This window comes from Emys orbicularis, chromosome 10 (genome assembly GCF_028017835.1).
Source record: "Emys orbicularis isolate rEmyOrb1 chromosome 10, rEmyOrb1.hap1, whole genome shotgun sequence".
In the NCBI taxonomy this organism is placed as follows: domain Eukaryota; kingdom Metazoa; phylum Chordata; order Testudines; family Emydidae; genus Emys; species Emys orbicularis.
Genome location: NC_088692.1, coordinates 6,952,777 through 6,969,604, shown reverse-complemented (window position 1 = coordinate 6,969,604; position 16,828 = coordinate 6,952,777). Strand labels below are relative to the sequence as shown.

At 62.4% G+C, this 16,828-nt stretch overlaps 1 protein-coding gene across 3 annotated transcripts in view; it reads left to right on the top strand.

Annotated features, from left to right (window-relative positions):
• Positions 1-15,390, top strand: part of LLGL1 (LLGL scribble cell polarity complex component 1) — a 59,633-nt gene extending 44,243 nt beyond the window's left edge. For 2 of the 3 annotated variants that reach the window (XM_065411673.1, XM_065411672.1), the window contains exons 8-22: positions 577-631; positions 2,691-2,845; positions 2,937-3,154; positions 3,468-3,535; positions 5,857-6,010; positions 6,638-6,742; positions 7,621-7,913; positions 9,413-9,566; positions 10,192-10,345; positions 11,141-11,424; positions 12,096-12,360; positions 12,701-12,815; positions 13,162-13,256; positions 14,045-14,165; positions 15,312-15,390. In XM_065411673.1, the coding sequence (XP_065267745.1) occupies positions 577-631; positions 2,691-2,845; positions 2,937-3,154; positions 3,468-3,535; positions 5,857-6,010; positions 6,638-6,742; positions 7,621-7,913; positions 9,413-9,566; positions 10,192-10,345; positions 11,141-11,424; positions 12,096-12,360; positions 12,701-12,815; positions 13,162-13,256; positions 14,045-14,165; positions 15,312-15,390 (2,315 nt within the window). The remainder of the gene's footprint in view (positions 1-576; positions 632-2,690; positions 2,846-2,936; positions 3,155-3,467; positions 3,536-5,856; positions 6,011-6,637; positions 6,743-7,620; positions 7,914-9,412; positions 9,567-10,191; positions 10,346-11,140; positions 11,425-12,095; positions 12,361-12,700; positions 12,816-13,161; positions 13,257-14,044; positions 14,166-15,311) is intronic. The other variant, XM_065411674.1, reaches the window with a different exon arrangement.
• Positions 15,391-16,828: the final 1,438 nt, after the last annotated feature.

Here is a 16,828-nt window from a genome sequence, read left to right as displayed (position 1 = left end):
GGAGCAAGCCTGCATCACCAAGCCCGGACCAGCGACTTGCTGCTAGTGGGGTGTTTCCCCAGAAGCTCCTTCTGTGGGCAGAACCCTGCCACGTCTGCGTGGCGTGCAGGTGGGGAGGGAGGCCCGAGTTTGGATCCCTTGCGGACTCTAGCAGGCTAGGGAAGGGTGATGTAGAGGCTGCTGGAAGTGCTGTTCAGGAATCACTGGGAACTTTCGATTTAATGCTACATTAAAGACTAGCCCAGAGCAGCTCATGACGGTTGTGTCCTTTGTCCAAGTCGGGCCGGGAAAGCTGCTCTAATGGGGGGACGGGACGGACAGATGCTGTGTATGTCAGCACGGAGTGCTGTGCTGAGCATCTATCTTGATACAGAAGGGAATATCTGGGAGCTTAAACCGGGCTTCAGCTGAGGTGGATAGGAGAGAAAATGTACTCTTAAGCCTGCTGGAGGAGCTGCTGTGGTACAAAGAAATGGGAGTGGGTTGATTTACCGGGGCTAAGACAGAGCCCCCTCCTAGGAGCTGGTGTTGAGCAGGGAGGCTGGCTTTAATGTGGCGGCTCCTTCTTCATTCCAGGTCCGTTTCCCTGTAAAGCCATCAACAAAATCCTGCGGAGAACCTGTGACTCTGGGTATGTCCCCTGCAGGCGAATGTTGTCAGACCGCTGGGGAGGTGGCCCTTGGTTCTGATCGCGGTGCTCGTCTCTGCCACAGCTCCTGCAGCAAAGGGCTGTGTCCGTGGGGGGCTGTCCCACCGGGCTGCGGAGGGGTGCTCGAATTAATGGGGGGGGCGGGGGACGACTAGAGGGCCCCTTTAATGGAAGCCGGAGACTTTATTTTCAGGACAGGCGCCCAAGTTCCTGTTTTAAACACTCTTTAATACAACTGACACTACCTGGCAAATCACATTTTCAGCGCTGGCAAGTAAACTTGTGAACTAGCTAAAACGTGGCCCCCTGGCGCCCTTGAATAAGACCGAAGTGGGGTAGCCCCTAAAAGTAGGAAGGGGGGCTCAGTCCACCCAAGTCCCCTGTAATGGGAGCGCTGCCCAGGAGCGGAAGTTAGTGGCCAGTACGTAGAGCACATGGCCCTGGGGAAGCTACTGGTGTAGTTCAGCTGCCGTCACTCCGGTCAGGGACAGGCTGCTTGGCTGTGATGAGGCCTCGAGGGTTAGGACCAAAATAGGGGGAAGGTTTTGAAAGGTGGAGCTGGGGGGCCCTAAACCAAAGCCCAGATCTAAGCAAGCCGCAGCTCTGGGAGCTCAGCGGATCCAAACCTGGGTCTGAAGTTTTGCTGAGGGGATTAAAAACGCTGGACTCCAACGCAGGGAAGTCCAGCTCCTAAATAAATTATAAATAAAAATAAATAAATTAATGGAGATATCCTATCTCCTAGAACTGAAAGGGACCTTGAAAGGTCATTGAGTCCAGCCCCCTGCCTTCACTAGCAGGACCAAGTACTGATTTTGCCCCAGATCCCTGAGTGGCCCCCTCAAGGATTGAACTCACAACCCTGGGTTTAGCAGGCCAAACCACTGAGCTATCCCTCCCCCCCCGACTGTCTTGAACCCAAATCCACATAAATTGTACATCTAGCCCAGGTAGCCATGGCATGTACAATGCCGGCATCTCAGCCTTGTTAAGTGGGCGGGGGAGGGATATGGGTAGGGACCGCAGACCTAGAGCGAGCATCGTTGTTCCATTCGTAATGTCTCCATTAATCCAGGCGTTCTCTCTCTCTCTCTGGAGAAACGTCCATTCGACCAGCCTCTGTGCTCTGCCTCTTCCTCGGGGCAGCATGGCCCGTGTCCTGCATCTGCTGCGTTCATATAGCTCCTCCCAGTCTGTGTGGAGGGCGGGGGGCACGTAGGGCGTCTCGGCAGAACTGGCCAAGCCGCTCTACAGAGTGGGGGGGAGTAGCGCATGAGTGGTGCCTTCACTAGTAGGAAGCTTGTATGAGGAATGGCTCTGGGCTTGGGGTAAATGACTTCATCTGGGGGAAGCGGGGGCATGTTAGCTTTATGCAATCTCTCTGCTTGTGGCCCCATCACCATAACGTCTGAGGGCCTCACGCTCTTTCATCTGGGGTCCCCCTCATTCCTGGGAGGCAGGGCAGGGCTGATGTCCCCATTGTACAGCTAGTCGACTGAGTCCCAGAGACCAAGTGACTTGCCCAAGATGGCACAGGAAGCCTGGGGTAGAACAGGGAATTAAACCCTGCTCTCCCCGTGCCAAGGTTAGTGCCCCAACCCCAGCGTCGTCCTTTCTCTGAATGGCCCCTTCTAGGGACACAGGGTGCCTGACCCATGCCCTCCCGGGTGCAGCTCCCCATTCAAAATGCCACCAGCAAACACCTTCAAGCAAAACTCTCCCTGGGGGCGACGCCCTTTGTACCACGCAGGCAGCTAATGTTTGGGCGTCACACGAGCTGTCAGGAGAACGGAGTGCGTTGGTGTCCCGGGGCTGGCCGAGGCGCCCTGCTACCCTGCCAGTGGTGTCCTGCCAGGCCCATAGAGCCTTGGGTTATTGTCCTCAGAGGTGGGTCTGGCTGGGGATTTCCTGAGGGGATTGGGCACCCCACTCCCATCACGTTTCAGTGGGGCCTGTGAGGTCTCAAGCCCCAGCCCGTGGGGTGGAGGGAAATTCTAGCAGCAAACTTGCCGATAGCCAGCTACTTCTCCCCTGCCTGCAGAAATCACTTCATCATCTTCAGCGGGGGCATGCCCCGCGCCAGCTACGGGGACCGGCACTGCGTCAGCATCCTGCAGGGCCAGAGCCTGGTCACCCTGGACTTCACGTCGCGTGTGATCGACTTCTTCACCGTGCACCACACGGAGCCGGAGGAGGGTAGGCGGCCCGTTCTTCAGAACCAAGTGCGTCTCGGTCTCCCCGCCAGCCTGACGCCTGGCGGCTGACGTCTCACTGCTCTGCCTTCTAGAGTTCGATAACCCAAGTGCCCTGGTGGTCCTGGTGGAAGAGGAGCTGGTGGTCTTCGACCTGAAGACGCCCGGCTGGCCTACGGTTCCTGCCCCCTACCTGGCGCCCCTCCATTCCTCCGCCATCACCTGCTCCTATCACATCTCCAACGTCCCCCTGAAGCTGTGGGAGCGGATCATCAGTGCTGGAGAGCAGCAGAGCCCCCGGCATTCTTCTGTGGTAAGGGAACGCCCCCTGCTGGAGAAAAGCCACTGAGCTGCAACTGGGTCTTGCCAGGAGGTGGGTGGGGTCCATACAGCGCCTGGCACAATGAGCCTGACAACACTTGGAGCCCCTGTGGGGAGTTGTCACGCTGACCTCCTGGCTTGGCGAGCAGCGTCCAGTTGGGCTGCACAAACCCATCTCGATTTGCTCGGATGCCAGCAGCAGGGCGGGAGGTGTGCACGTGGGTGAGGCCCCAATGGGCCTGTGGAATGAGCTGTTGCTTAATGTTCCCCCCCCCCACCCTGCGTGGGTGGGATCTGTCTTCTAGAACTGGCCGATCAGCGGAGGGAAAAACTTAGCCCAAGAACCCACCCAGAGAGGCCTTCTTCTCACGGGGTAAGTACGGCTCTGCCACCACCCGTTCGACTGGCTAATCTTTTCCCCAGCTGGCCAGTGCTGGGGTTTTCATCGGGTGTCCCAGGGAGCAGCGTGTGGGGTATCGAAGGGTACGTCTACACTGTGGTTAAAATCTCACGGCTGACCCATGCCAGCGGGCTCGGCCCAAGGGGCGGTTTAACGACCTCCCCCCTTGCAGGGTCCTAGAGCCTGGGCTCCGGCCGTAGCCTGAACGTCTACACGGCAATGAACCCTCCCCTTTGCCCGAGTCAGCTGGCACGGGCCAGCCGTGGGTTTTTAATCGCAGCGTGGACGTACGTGAAGGCGGGCATGAGGTATAAAAGCACTGGCACAAAGTGGGGAAACCCAGAACCACCCAATCTGAATCCAACTCTCTGGCAGGTGCTGGCCCCATGGCCGTCTGGCAGCCATCCCTCCAATAGAGGGCCCAGTAGGGGCAGCGAAGGGACTGGGGCAGGGACGTACAATGGGCGAGGCTAAAACGTGCTGGAATGGCTGGGGCTTGCATCATGCCCTAGAGGCAGCCAGCGAGTGATTCTGCCAGCCCTCCTCCAGCGGAGAAAGCCGCATCTTAGGGGGCCGGGGGGCGAGGGGGCCTCTTCCTGGCTGACTGTAAGTCAGGGCCAAAGTCTGTCCTGAAGGGCGTTCTCTGCCACTGCAGGAGGGTAGCGGTGTGTCGTGACTAGAGCAGGGGGCTGGGAGACCTGGGTTCGATGCTGCTGATTTGCAGGGTGGGGGATGTTGCTTCTCCAGAGTGGGGAAGGGAAGAGGAGTGTAACGCCAGGAGGCCGGGCGAGAGGTCTGGGGGTGGACGGATGCCAGGGGAGAGGTGGGGGGAGCCCCTCCTCAGTTGTTGGGTGGGCTGCTAACTGTCCTCCCTGTTGAGCCTGGTAAGGATGTGTCACTCTGTTTGTTTTTCCTTCTCCTCGCTCTTGGTGGTTGTTTTATCTTGGCTCCGAGTTGGCGACATGTTGCCAGTGGCGTCGCTGGCTGAGCGCTGCACCGGCTCCTCCGAACACGCAGGCAGGGCTTGTTAGCGGCCGCAGATGTTCAGGCTGGAGCGGGGGAGGTGGGGGCGAAGGAAAATTCGAAACTAACGTCGTCATGCTGGGCGGAGCCTGCTGTCCCGCTGAGACGCACGCCTGCCTGGGGGCTCCTGGGTGGCTCGGTTACTTCTGGCCCGTTTCCTGGGGCAGCCCTGGCCAGAGACCTGATCCGGTGCGGATGACAGCACTCGAGCTGCTCTGCCTGCTGCTAGATGGGGCAGGCGGGGGGGGGGGGGGGAGGGGGAGGGCTGATATGTTACAGAGGAGCCACGCCTGGGTAGTGGCGGCTGGTGTGCTCAGGGGCTGCCTCGGGGAGCTGGCTCCCATCGCTGTGCTGTGCCCGGAGCGCAGAACCGGAAGCAGCCAGGGGCTGTGACGTGGGCAGCTGACCGCAGAACGCCCCTCGCTCTTCCCAGGGCTTAGCAACCTGTGTTTATGGCTTGTGGTTGCTCACCTCGAGCCGTTGTGAAGTACGGAGTTGTTGGGTGGCTTCTAGCCCTGACGTCGGCAGGGAAATGTCCGCTTGGCCCGTTGTTGCCGAGGAACTGCTTCCCTTCGCCATCGTGGGACGGTCTACTGCTACCGAGGCGCTGCGGGCTTAAGCCAAGCTGAGTAGGGGCCACATCCCTCCCTCCTGACCCCTGCCTGATGGAGCCGTCCAGCTCTGTGACGGCTCCGTCCTGAGGGCATCACCACTGCGGCAGGTCGCCTGGTCCGTGGCCCAGTGACTAGTCCAGAATCCAGACATGCTGTGCGCCAAGGAGATCTCTGCCTCACCTCGCCACCCTCCTGAGCCAGCCGGGCGTGAATGCTGGTCCCCTGAGCTCGTTCCCGCCGGCTCCCTAAGCTTCCGGGCTGGGGGAGGGAGGAGGGACCGCAATCCGAGCATGCGGAGATCGGCCCTGATGGCTGTGAGGTGGGGAGGTGGCAGGGATCGCAATCCGAGCACGCGGAGATCAGCCCTGATGGCTGTGGGGTGGGGAGGTGGCATGCAATGGCACTGGAGCGGCAGAGCCACTGGACAGGAGTCAAAACTAGCTCCACGCTACCAGAGGCAATGGAGAGTCTGTTCCCTTCTTCTGCCTCTCCCTTGCAGAAGTGGGCAGGCCAGGGCATTGCGGCAGGCTGTAAGGCTACGGGCTGGCCTGGATGGAGCAGCTTAGCTGGCCGTACGTGGGGAGTCAGGGCCCCGGGCAAGGGACAGACACAGCTTCTCCTCACCGAGCGGCACGTCTCTCCCTCTCCCTTCCCCAGGCACGAGGACGGCACGGTCCGCTTCTGGGACGCCTCGGGGGTGTCGCTGCGGCCGCTGTACAAACTGGGCACGGCCAACATCTTCCAGACGGACTGCGAGCACAGCGACTGCCTCAACCCGGCCAGCGAGGAGGAGTGGCCTCCCTTCCGCAAGGTACCGCCCTCGGCCCGTCCTCATCCTGGCAACTCCGTGTGGGGCCTTCACAGGAGCCATTGGGCCTCTCCAGGCGTGTCCCTGTGCTGCCATGTCACAGGCCGGGCCCAGCCGGCTGAGGATTCCCGGGATGCCCATGGATCGGATAAGCTCCCCCGTGCAGGGTGGCTCGCTGCCAGCCCGGGGCTTTAGTGGGTGACAAGATGCTGCCAGCTGATGGGGCGCCCAGAGAGCCAGACTCGCTCTGCACATCACCCACCCCAGGGGACCCTTTGGCTGCCTCTGGAGAGAGGCCAGGCCGTGGGCCATAAACTGCTCTCTCCTTCTGAGCAGGGCCAGGGCAGGCTGTGTGGGGAGCATCAGTCCTGGGGTGTCTGTCCAGGCCCGTCTTTAATGCAAATAGAAGGGAGCTGTCTAACAATGCAGCCCAGTGTCACAGATCAGGGGCCCCTGGCGAGGGCCGGTCCTGGCAGGGGGTTAAGGTAGGATCTGAGACCATTAAAGGGAGGGGGAAGAGGGGGGTGCCCACACTGGGGGGAGTCGGTGTGTGTAATGGCTTGCCGGAGCCCCGAACGCAAGCTGTGTCCTGCCCTCTCGCGCCCCTGACCCCCCGTCTCCATCGTCCAGGTTGGCTGCTTTGATCCGTACAGCGACGACCCCCGGCTGGGCATCCAGAAGATTGCGCTGTGTAAATACACGGCCCGGATGGTGGTGGCTGGGACTGCCGGGCAGGTAGGGTGGCTGTGGGACGGGGGGGTGACGCTCCAAGGGAACAGCCAGCCAGCCCCGTTCTGTTGCCGGGTTTTCCTTACAGGCAAAGTTGGGGAGGGGGAAGGGAGTGTGGGGGCCAGGAGCAGAGCCCAAGTATTTGGTGGGGAGGGTGGGATTCTCAGACCATGCTCTCGCTCTGCCTCTTAAAAGGGGCTGGAGAGCTGATGCCAGGGCATGTTTCCCAGCCGTCCCAGTGACCTGGCCTGTAGGGTGAAGGGCAGCACCCCCTGGCTGGTGGGATCTACCCCAGGGCTTGGCAGCCTTGCTGGGGGTGGGTTTGACTTGGCTGGGGAAGCTTCGTACGTTTCCAATCAGCTGTGGAACGTCTGCTCTGTCTCCTGCTTCTGGGGAGCCATCCAGCTGCAAGGCGTCAGTCCAAGCAGGGATAAACCCCTTTGTTTGTGACCAGCTGCCCCTGGGCCGTCGCGCTGCCCCACTGGCCAGCCAGCGCTGATGGCGGCAGAAATGTACCAGTGGCTTCCTAGAGGAGAGGTTCCCCCGGCCCAGCTGTCACATGAGACTCCATGGCTTGAACCTCTGCCCTCATTGCAACCCCCATCTGGCTTTGGCAGGACTGGGTAGGGAGGGCGGGGGCACTGAGCATTGGCGCCGGGGCGGGCGTCGGCCCTGGGATAACGGCGGGTGCTGCGGCTGAGGGGTGCTTTGTTAGCGCCTGGAGCCTGCACTTATCTACCAGTCCCAGTGCTGTGGGTGCCTTGCCGTCATGGGCACCAGGCTCCCAGTTGGAGTCCAGGAGCTCTCCCCTGAGCTTCATGCACCAGTAGTGTGGAGATGCCTCGGTGGAACTGGCCCTCAGTGCCCCGTCTGCCTCTCGCCAGGTGCTCGTCATGGAGCTGAGTGACGAGAAGTCGAATCACATGATCAGTGTGGCCATGGTGGACCTGCTGCAGGACCGGGAGGGCTTCACCTGGAAGGGGCACGACCGGCTCACCCCCAAGAATGGCTCCATCACCTTCAGCCCAGGCTTCCAGCCCAGCGTGTTGGTGCAGTGCATGCCGCCGGCCGCCGTCACGGCCGTCACGCTGCACTCCGAGTGGAACCTGGTGGCCTTCGGCACCAGCCACGGCTTCGGGCTCTTCGACTATTACCGACGCAACGCGGTGCTGGCCAGGTAGCTGCCCTCCCTCCTCCCTGGGGACCGGCTCCAGCCACGGAGCTCGGCGCTGGCACTGGGATGCGGAGCTGAGCGGTGAACGAGCACAACAAACCCTGTTGCTATTGATCCTTCCCCTGGCAGACGGGCAGGGCCGGGCTCTAGGGAGTTCAGCTCCTCTCGCCCCTGTGCTCGGGAAGGGGCACTGTCCTGTCCCACAGCAGCCCTCTACCCCCTGCTGGAAGGAGCAGTGCCAAGGATTCTGTGGGTAGTGGCCACAGCCAGGTGCTGTGCTGGGAGAAGCTGAGATAATGAGCTGGTGGGGGGCCCGGTGACCCATGAGTGGGGCGGAGGGAGGTTTAAATGTTGTGTGGCTGATCCCTTTCCCATGTGCAGCTAAGTCCTAGGGGGCTTGGCTCGGAGAAGCGGGTGCTGTAGCTTGCCAGCAGACGGTCCCGTGCAATGCTGCAGCCTCCTGCTGGCTTGTCCATGTGCCGCCGGTGGTCCCCAGCAGTAGCCCAGTGCTCGGCACGTACCGATCTCCTGCCTTCGGAGCCATTCTGGGCTCCTTACAGCTGCTGCGGAATGAAGGGGGGTTGGGTAGGCGAGCAGTGTCCCCCCTTGCCAATAGGGAGCCCAGGTATCCTGACTCGAGGCTGTGGCTGAGGAATCTCCCGACCCCGTTACTGTGCTGAGGAGTCTTGGAACAGACCAGCAGACGCCCCGGGGGTTTCACCCCCCTCTGCTGCCGATCTCCGGCCTCCCACAGAGCAGGTGTGGCTGCCTGGGCTTGCTTAGGGGGGGAATGGGTGACTCTGCAGAAGGGCCCACGCGCCCAGGGAAGAGCTGTCCATCTCCCCCACCCGGCAGCAGCTGCTCCATCCTTGCGTCGGGAACCTCTCCAGACGGCACTGGGAGGGCCGTTCCTTCTCCTGCTGCAGCCAGGGGGCAGAGCGCCGCATGGGGCAGTGGGACGTGTTGTGGGAGCGTGGCCAGGAAGAGGGTCCCTCGATGGAGCAGTTCCTTGATTGGGGGGCAGCAGGTGCCGACCTGGGCGTCCTGACTGGCTTGGCCGCTCAAACGGTTGTGGAGCATGTTCTAGACACCGTGTCCTAGCTGAACCCAGGCTGCTTGGCGCTCAGCCCCCCTACAACCACGTCATGGAGTGCTTTGGGATGAAAGGGGCTCCCCTGGGACGCCTGAGCCTACTGTCATGGGGTGGCTGAGAGGCACCCTCTGGTGGCTGCAGCCGCAGAGGGGCCTTGCTGAGGTGGGAGGGGGTCTAGTCCCAGTCCCCTGTGTTTGTGGGTTACCTGATAACCGCCTGTTCCAAGTGACATGGGGGGGGGGGGGCTCTACATGGCAGGCCCTGCCGAGCCGCCAGGGCGGAGCTAGGCATAGGCACGGTTGGGGAGAAGGCTGGGGACGAGTCTCCCCTCTGTGAACACGGCGAATCCTGGAGGGTCCCCGCTCCTGCCCCCCAGGCTGGCGCTGAGCAGCTGTTTGTGCCGCCCCAGGTGCACGCTCCACCCCAACGACTCCCTGGCCATGGAGGGGCCCCTCTCCCGAGTGAAGTCGCTGAAGAAGTCCCTGCGCCAGTCCTTCCGCAGGATCCGCAAAAGCCGAGTCTCCGGCAAGAAGAGAGTTGGTGCCAACAGCTCCTCCAGCAAGGTAACCGCGGGGCGGGGCACAGTGGGGGACCGTCCCATCCTGAGCCTGCCCCCTGGGGTGGGGGGTTGTGACCTCTCGCACCTGGACTGCCGGGGCGGCGTGTTGGCTCTTTAACACGGACATCCTTTGTCCCGCGTGCGTTCGACGCACTGGAGTGAGATGTGACCGGAGCAGGGGGTTCGTCAGACCGTTTAAAAACAAAACTGCCCCTTCCCCGTCCCTTGCAGCTGCTTCCGAGCCGCCTCCACTCAGTAGAGTCCCCCAGGGCCGGTGGGGCCTGAGTTTCTGATGTCTAAACCAAGCAGAATCCCTGCTCCTGCTTTTCTTTGACACACATCTTCTGGGCAAAAGGAAACTGAGGCAGGGAGCGGCTAAGTGACCTGCCCAAGTTCCCACAGGAAGTCTGGCAGAGGAGAGAATTGAACCTCCCATATTTCTGACTAGTGCCCTGACCATCCTGCCCTCCCTCATAGCTGAGCTCTAACTCCCAACACCTGAAGGGTCCCTGCTCTCTCTCAGGGACCCCAGGAGGGGCTGTCCTGGGGGGCTGCTCCCTAGCTGAGGGAGGGAAGAAGTTGACCCCTGGAATCCAGGCTGTTCACAGGACTGGTGTCTCGTCCCCCAGGTGCAGGAAGCCAATGCCCAGCTGGCCGAACAGGCCGGCCCCACTGACGTGGAGATGACCCCCGTGCAGCGGCGGATCGAGCCCCGGTCAGCCGACGACTCGCTCTCGGGGGTGGTGCGCTGCCTGTACTTCGCCGATACCTTCCTCCGAGACGGTAAGGCCTGGCCGCAGCTCTGAGAGGGAATACGACTGTGCAGGCAGGGAGGGGGTCCCGTGCTGGGCTGGACCTACAGCTCCCCTGGCCGGACCCCATGTCTGCACCTGCCCTGAATACAAGCTGCCCAAGAGGCAGGCGTTGTTAACCCCTGATCCCCAGCTGGTACAGCCCTGTACTGAGAAGCAGGGGCAGTTTCTTCCTGACCTCATCTGGTGCTCACCTGATGCCCTGAGGCATGAGGATTAATATAGTTTCTAGCTATGCTGTCTAGTAACGCTGCCGAGAGTTTCTACTCCATAGAAAGGTCTAATCTTTAAACCCTGCTTACTTCAGTAAAACCATGTGGCAGGGAGTTCCCCAGGCTAGCACTGCCTTATGCAGTTCTTCCTTTGGGCAGTAGACTAGCCAGTGCTAAAGACCCCAACCTCAGAAAGTGCCGATTGACTTGGGTTACCTCTGGGGCTCTGGTGTGGGTTGATGCTGTGCTAATACTCGGGGCTGCCTGGGGGGAGGCAGTTGGCCCCAGAGGCCCCCATTTGCGAGGGCCCCCAAACAGAGTGGCCTGGCACAAACCCAAGTGGCGCTGTGACCCCGTACGCCTGATTGCAATGTCCAGAATGGGGATCTGGGCCCAGCCCCGTGGGATAGAAAACGCTGCTGTGGGGTGAGGGGACTCCAATACTTCCTTGCCCTGGGGCCACCCCTCAGTGGTCTGTCTTTTGGGGGGGCCTGGGCCCCCCCAGAACCTCTGCGCAGCCCTGCTAATGCTGCTGCTTTCCCCCGGCTCCTCAGCCGCACACCACGGGCCCACCATGTGGGCTGGGACCAACTCGGGCTCCGTGTTCGCCTACGCCCTGGAGGTCCCGTCCCAGGAGAAGTTCTCGGAGCGCTCGGTGGAAGCCCTGCTGGGCAAGGAGATCCAGCTGATGCACAGGGCGCCGGTGGTGTCGATCGCGGTCCTGGACGGGCGAGGGAACCCTCTCCCGGAGCCCTACGAGGTGTCCCGGGACCTGGCCAAAGCCCCTGACATGCAGGGCAGCCATTCTGTGCTCATCGCCTCGGAGGAGCAGTTCAAGGTAAGAGAGGGGAGGGGCCGATGGCTGTGTCTCACGCTGCCGAGTTGCTGTCTTTTGCCGCCGTTACCCTGACCCAGGTGGCGTAGGTAGCGGGAGATGCTGCCTCATGCCGGCGGGGACGTTCCCATTCCCGAGGGATGGGGGTGTCTGGCAGGGGGGCGGACACGGCAAATTCTGGCTTGGGTGGAACCACGTTGTGGCAGGAGCCAGGGTCTCTGCTGTGATTTCTTTAGAGATGAAATGCCCCGGCTTGGGTGCAGGGCATTTCCGCTCTCAAAAAGTGGGTGTCCAGGGCCTGTGCCTTTCCACAGACCACACCTCCCTTGGAGCTGGGCCTGGCTCTTGGGAACACGCTCCCTAACCCAGCAGGGCAGCGGCTCCCACCCTGGGAGAATGATCCCTTTAAGCCAGCCGTGGGCTTTCTAGGCTGGTGGCCGTGGGCTAGTGAAGGGCGTGGACATGGCTGCATGAGTCTGCCATTGCTGCTGGCTAGAGCCCTGCTACACCAGAAGGCCTTGATCCTTGCCCGTAAGACTCAGCCGGCCTGCGGATGGAGCCTCTATGGAGCTTGTAGCCATGGACAACATGGGTCCCTTGCCCCATAGCAGTGGGGTGGGGAGGCAGGACCAGGTTTCCGCTTTCCAGCCGGCTTGCTCCCCGCCTTGACCCAGGTGTTCACGCTGCCAAAAGTCAGTGCCAAGACCAAGTTCAAGCTGACGGCCCACGAGGGCTGCCGGGTGCGGAAGGTGGCGCTGGTGAGCTTCACCAGCCTGGCGTGCGAGGACTACACGGAGAATTGCCTGGCGTGCCTCACCAACCTGGGGGACATCCACATCTTCACGGTGCCCGGCCTGCGGCCACAGGTACACTACGACTGCATCCGCAAGGAGGACATCAGCGGCATCGCCTCCTGCGTCTTCACCAAGCACGGGCAAGGTGAGCGCACCGCGCCGGTGGGACTGGCGGTGGCCGGGACATGGATTCCTGGCTTGGGCTCCTTCAGCGCCATTCGCTTGGCTCCAGGCTACCACAGTGGGTAGAGTGCTGGGCTGGGACCTAGGACCTGCCCTCTCATCTCTTGTCTGGCAGGGACTCTCCGTCTGTGCAGCGGGGCCTTGATCTCCTCCCTGCTGAGCTGGGCCACCAAGGGGGCAGCTTTGGGGAGCAGTTCTTGGGGGAGCTGGTGCACTGAGACGCCAGGGGAGCGTAAGCCGCCCTGGTTAATCTGGCCGAGTGGGTGCCCGCTGTTGAGTCTCTCTGGCCTCCCTCTCCCCAGGCTTCTACCTGATCTCGCCTTCCGAGTTCGAGCGATTCTCCCTGAGCGCCCGGAACATCACAGAGCCGCTGTGCTCGCTGGAGCTCGTCCGGCTTCGCGGTACCGCCTGTCACAGGTAGGCTGGCCGCCCGGGCTGCAGGACTTGTGTCCCTGGTGGGGAATGCTGGGGCTGTAGGGCGTGAGCAGCCTCCCAACACTGTTGGGCCGAAGCAAACTGGCTGCTGCCCTGTGTCATGGCCCCTGAGTCCCTCTGCCCTGATGGGGCCGGGTAACTGCCCCTAGATCCCAAAGGCCCTGCTCTCTGTCCAGTGCGGTGCCGCAGAAGCTGGGGGTGACCGTGGGCCCGCTTGCAGTTCGGTCCCCTGCAGCAAAGTGCCCCCTATCCTCCCTTTGCTGCCCTTCCCTCTGCGCAGGCTGGGAGCTGGCGGGGACGGAAATAACTCTCTCTTCTTGCTCGTCAGCCCCAATTTCACCGGGACACCGAAACTGACCCAGGCCAACGGGACTCACGTGCTGCAGGGCTCGGAGGCGAACGGCTCCCCCGGCGACAGCACCCGTAAGGAAACGGCTCTGACTCTCTGAACCGCTCTGCCCTTCCGCCGAGGGGCTCGGTGTGCTGCGGGCGCTGACAGAGCTGGGTTTCACAGCTGCCCAGTGATACAGATGGGAAACCGAGGCACGGGGGGCTGGGACATGGCAGAGGAGGGTCCTTGTGCTTTTCGCTGCAAGGCTGCTGGTCTCCCTCGGCAAAGCCCATGGGAAGACAGTGGACTCTAGCTGCACTGGCAATCCTTGACGTGTGCTGCCTAAGGGGACGGGGGTCTGTCGCGGGCCTGTGGTGGGATGAAGTGCTGCTGGGTGGCAAATCTCTCTCCCTCTCCGGTGCACGCAGCATCTCCAGCCAAACGGCCCTATGCCAAAGCGGGCCCCTCCGACAGGCTGGCACCTGGGCACCCTGCTGAGAGCCAGGAGGCTGGAGTGCAGCCTGGCAGAGTGACTGTCCCGCGTGGCCCCCCCCACACACCACCCCAGGCGGTTCCCAAAGCACACCCCCTCTTGTGGACCGGGGACCTCTCTGCCCCTGGCCCGAACAGCTGCTGGGACAGTTTGGGTCCTGCGGGAAGGCTCGTCCCATGGGTGCGGCAGTCAAGATGCTCCTGGCATAGGAAGAGGCACAGGCGTCATTGGCACAGCTCCGGATGTGCTGTCTTTGAGGGCAGGGGGTGTTGTCCGGGGGAGCCGTCAGCTCCTTGATCTGCTGGTGCCCGGCCTGCCCTCTAGCAGGACTAGCACCCTGAGGGGTGTCCTGGAACCAAGCCCAGTGCTGCCTGTGTTCTCCTCCAGGGACGCCTGAGGAACCCCAGGCTGCCTTCTCCCCGGCGCCCACCGACTCGCCGAGCAGCCCGGAGAGCCCCCTGGACACCACCGGGGACATCACCGTGGAGGAAGTGAAAGATTTCCTGGCGTAAGTTCGGGCTCTGGGGAGTCACTGGTGCAACGAGCCTGAGCGTTCTCGGCTGGGGGGTTCCGCTCTGGGGCCTGGCAGCATCAGCTGCGCCATTGCTCCCTGGGCATAGTCAGCATGTGGCCTGGGGGATGTTTACAAGACCGAGGAGTTCCCCGTCTCCCAGGCTCAAGGGGCTTTGTTCACCCTCCCTGCACGCAGCCTCGCCCGGCCGTGCCTAGGGATCGACGCGCGCACTTGATTACTGCAAACTGCTTGTGACTGGAATCCGGTGAGGTGTCACCTGCGCTCCTCCGGGGGGCGCTGTGCATGCACAGAGCTGCCCACCCTGAGGCCAGAGCTCTCTGCAGTGTTAGAGGGGAGAGGTGGTGAAACCCCACTAGCCATACTGCGCCTTGAGGGTGGCAGAGGATTTTCACCCTGGTCTCTTCCCTTAGGGCCCGTCCTAGCTAGAAGGGTCCCGCACCCCGGTCAGACCTCGGCTGTATGGACAATGCAGCCTCTCTGCTGGGAGCCCCTTGGCCGGGCGCACGGAAAGCCTGTGAGATAAGGCCGCTCCAGGGGCTCCCTGCACGTCTGTGCACATCCCCCCCATGGGGCTGGCCTTGTGCCGTGCTGGACAGCCTCCTGCCCCAGCCGGGGTCGCTCTGTGTGTAGCACGGCCTGGAATCAGCCCTGGCCGTGGGCCCGCTCCTGAGCTAGTTCGCTGTCTTCAGGCCGTGCCTCGCTCCTTAAGATGAGGCTTCAGTGCGCAGCCAAGCCCCGGAGAGCTCGTCTCTGCGGGCAGGTCAGCGATCCTGCCCAGTCGGCCTCTGCAGCGGGCGTCCACGGGAGCGACTGGGGGCGGGGATGGTTCTGTGGGGCGGGCACCTTCCCTAGGAGCTGGACTCCGTCCCCAGACCCAGGTGTCTCCATTAGTGGGGAAGCCGCTTGGCGCGTCCCGCGTCTGGCCTCGGACGCGGTCCTGCTGTGGTGGGGCACACGCAGGTGGGTGATTGGACCAGCATCCCCTGCCAATCGTCTTGGCTTGCCCTTAACGTCCGGGAGGCTGGGTGGTGTCCGGAGCCCAGGAGCTCTTAGCTGTGGGAGGGCGTCTCTGGCCCAGTTCCCGGCTGCCGTCTCAGTGTCGGCGTGTCTGTCTTCCAGCTCCTCGGAGGAAGCGGAGAGGAACCTGAGGAATGTGAGCGAGGAGGAGGCCCGCTCTCCGGGGATTCTGATTAAATGAGGTGTGCGGAGAGGCAGGGGTTTCTTGCCCTGCGGGTGAGGCAGAGCTTGGTGCAGTGGTCCCTGGTGCCACGCTGTCCCGCGCCCTGCCGCCGCTCTGCTGGTGGGGCCTGTTCACCGGGCCGCTGGAGCCCAGCGCCTGGCTTGTTCTGCTCGCTGTGGCACCTGGCTGCCTTTGGGTGAGGCTGTGCGGACGCCCCTGGGAGTCAGCCATGCTGGATCTGCCGGCTGTGTGCCGCCTTGGGGTGCGGGGCCCCGTTCGCTGGGCACACGGCGCTGCCCAGCGCGGGAACCCCCTGTAGGAAGCACGGTCCCAGCGTCTGCGCTGCAGCGAGGGAAGCTCCTACCCAGACGACTGACACGGGAGCGGAGACGGTGTCCCCAGCCTGGTGCCCTGCGAGCGCGGTGAATGGCTCTGTTGTGTGCCCAGCCTGGCCTGCCAGCGGGAGAGCTGCCTGCCAACCTGTGCCAGGCGGTGGTGGCTGGGAGACTCCTTCCCCCCCATGCAGAGCGAGGCTGCGCAGGATCCCAGCAGCTGAATGATGGAGCCGGGCTGCACTGGGCTCTGGATGGGCTGGAGGCCGCCCTTAAAACCTGCAGGCCCCAAACTGCTGGAGGGAGCAGCAAGGCAGTGGCAAGGAACTCGGAGGCTCCAGCCACCTCGGCTAAGGGAGCTGTAGGGCCCAGGTCAGCAGGACTGACCTGGATAAACGGCTGCAGCGACAGAGCGGGTCGAGAGGCAGAACTCCAGTCCCATGGGGAACGTTAGGAAACGCCCGATCAGCTCTGTGCACCCGCAAGTCAACCCCTCGCCCCTCCTTGTTCGCTGGCCCTCCCTTCCCTGCCCGCCCCCCCCCCCCACAATGCCTCTCGCTGCATCTGGGGTCACTTTCTCCAGCAGTCCCCTAAGCCAGCCTGGATCTAAACAGCAGTCAGGACCGTGACCTTCTGCGAACACCCGGAAGAGTGGGGAATGGCTCCTCTGGGGGGGGGAGTGCCTCCCACAGACAGGTACCTGCAGATGCCCTGCATTCTGGGGCCCTGGCCAGCTGCCACTCCGGCACCACCCAGCCAGATCCCGTGTGGATCTGTGTATGCTGGCTGATGTCGCCCTGGTGTGAGGTTCCCTGACTGAAGCCCTCCTGCGTGTTTAAACCCTCCAGGCTGCTGCAGGCTAGTGGATTGAGCATGGGGCTTGGAATTCGGATTCCTGGGTCCTGTTCCTGGCCGAGCTTCGGCCCTGTTTCCCCAGCTGTGAAATGGTTTGAAATGCTTCACTTAAGGCCTCAATGTCGTTCCGGAAGCTGCTGCAGTTGTCTTGCATCATTTCCTCGTTTAATAAAGGCAGCCGGGCAGCGTGTTAATTTAATGGCTGGCCCCCGGGGGATCTTCTAGGTTTAATAACTGGCAGCACGTGGTCCTGCAGGGAGGGGGATGGT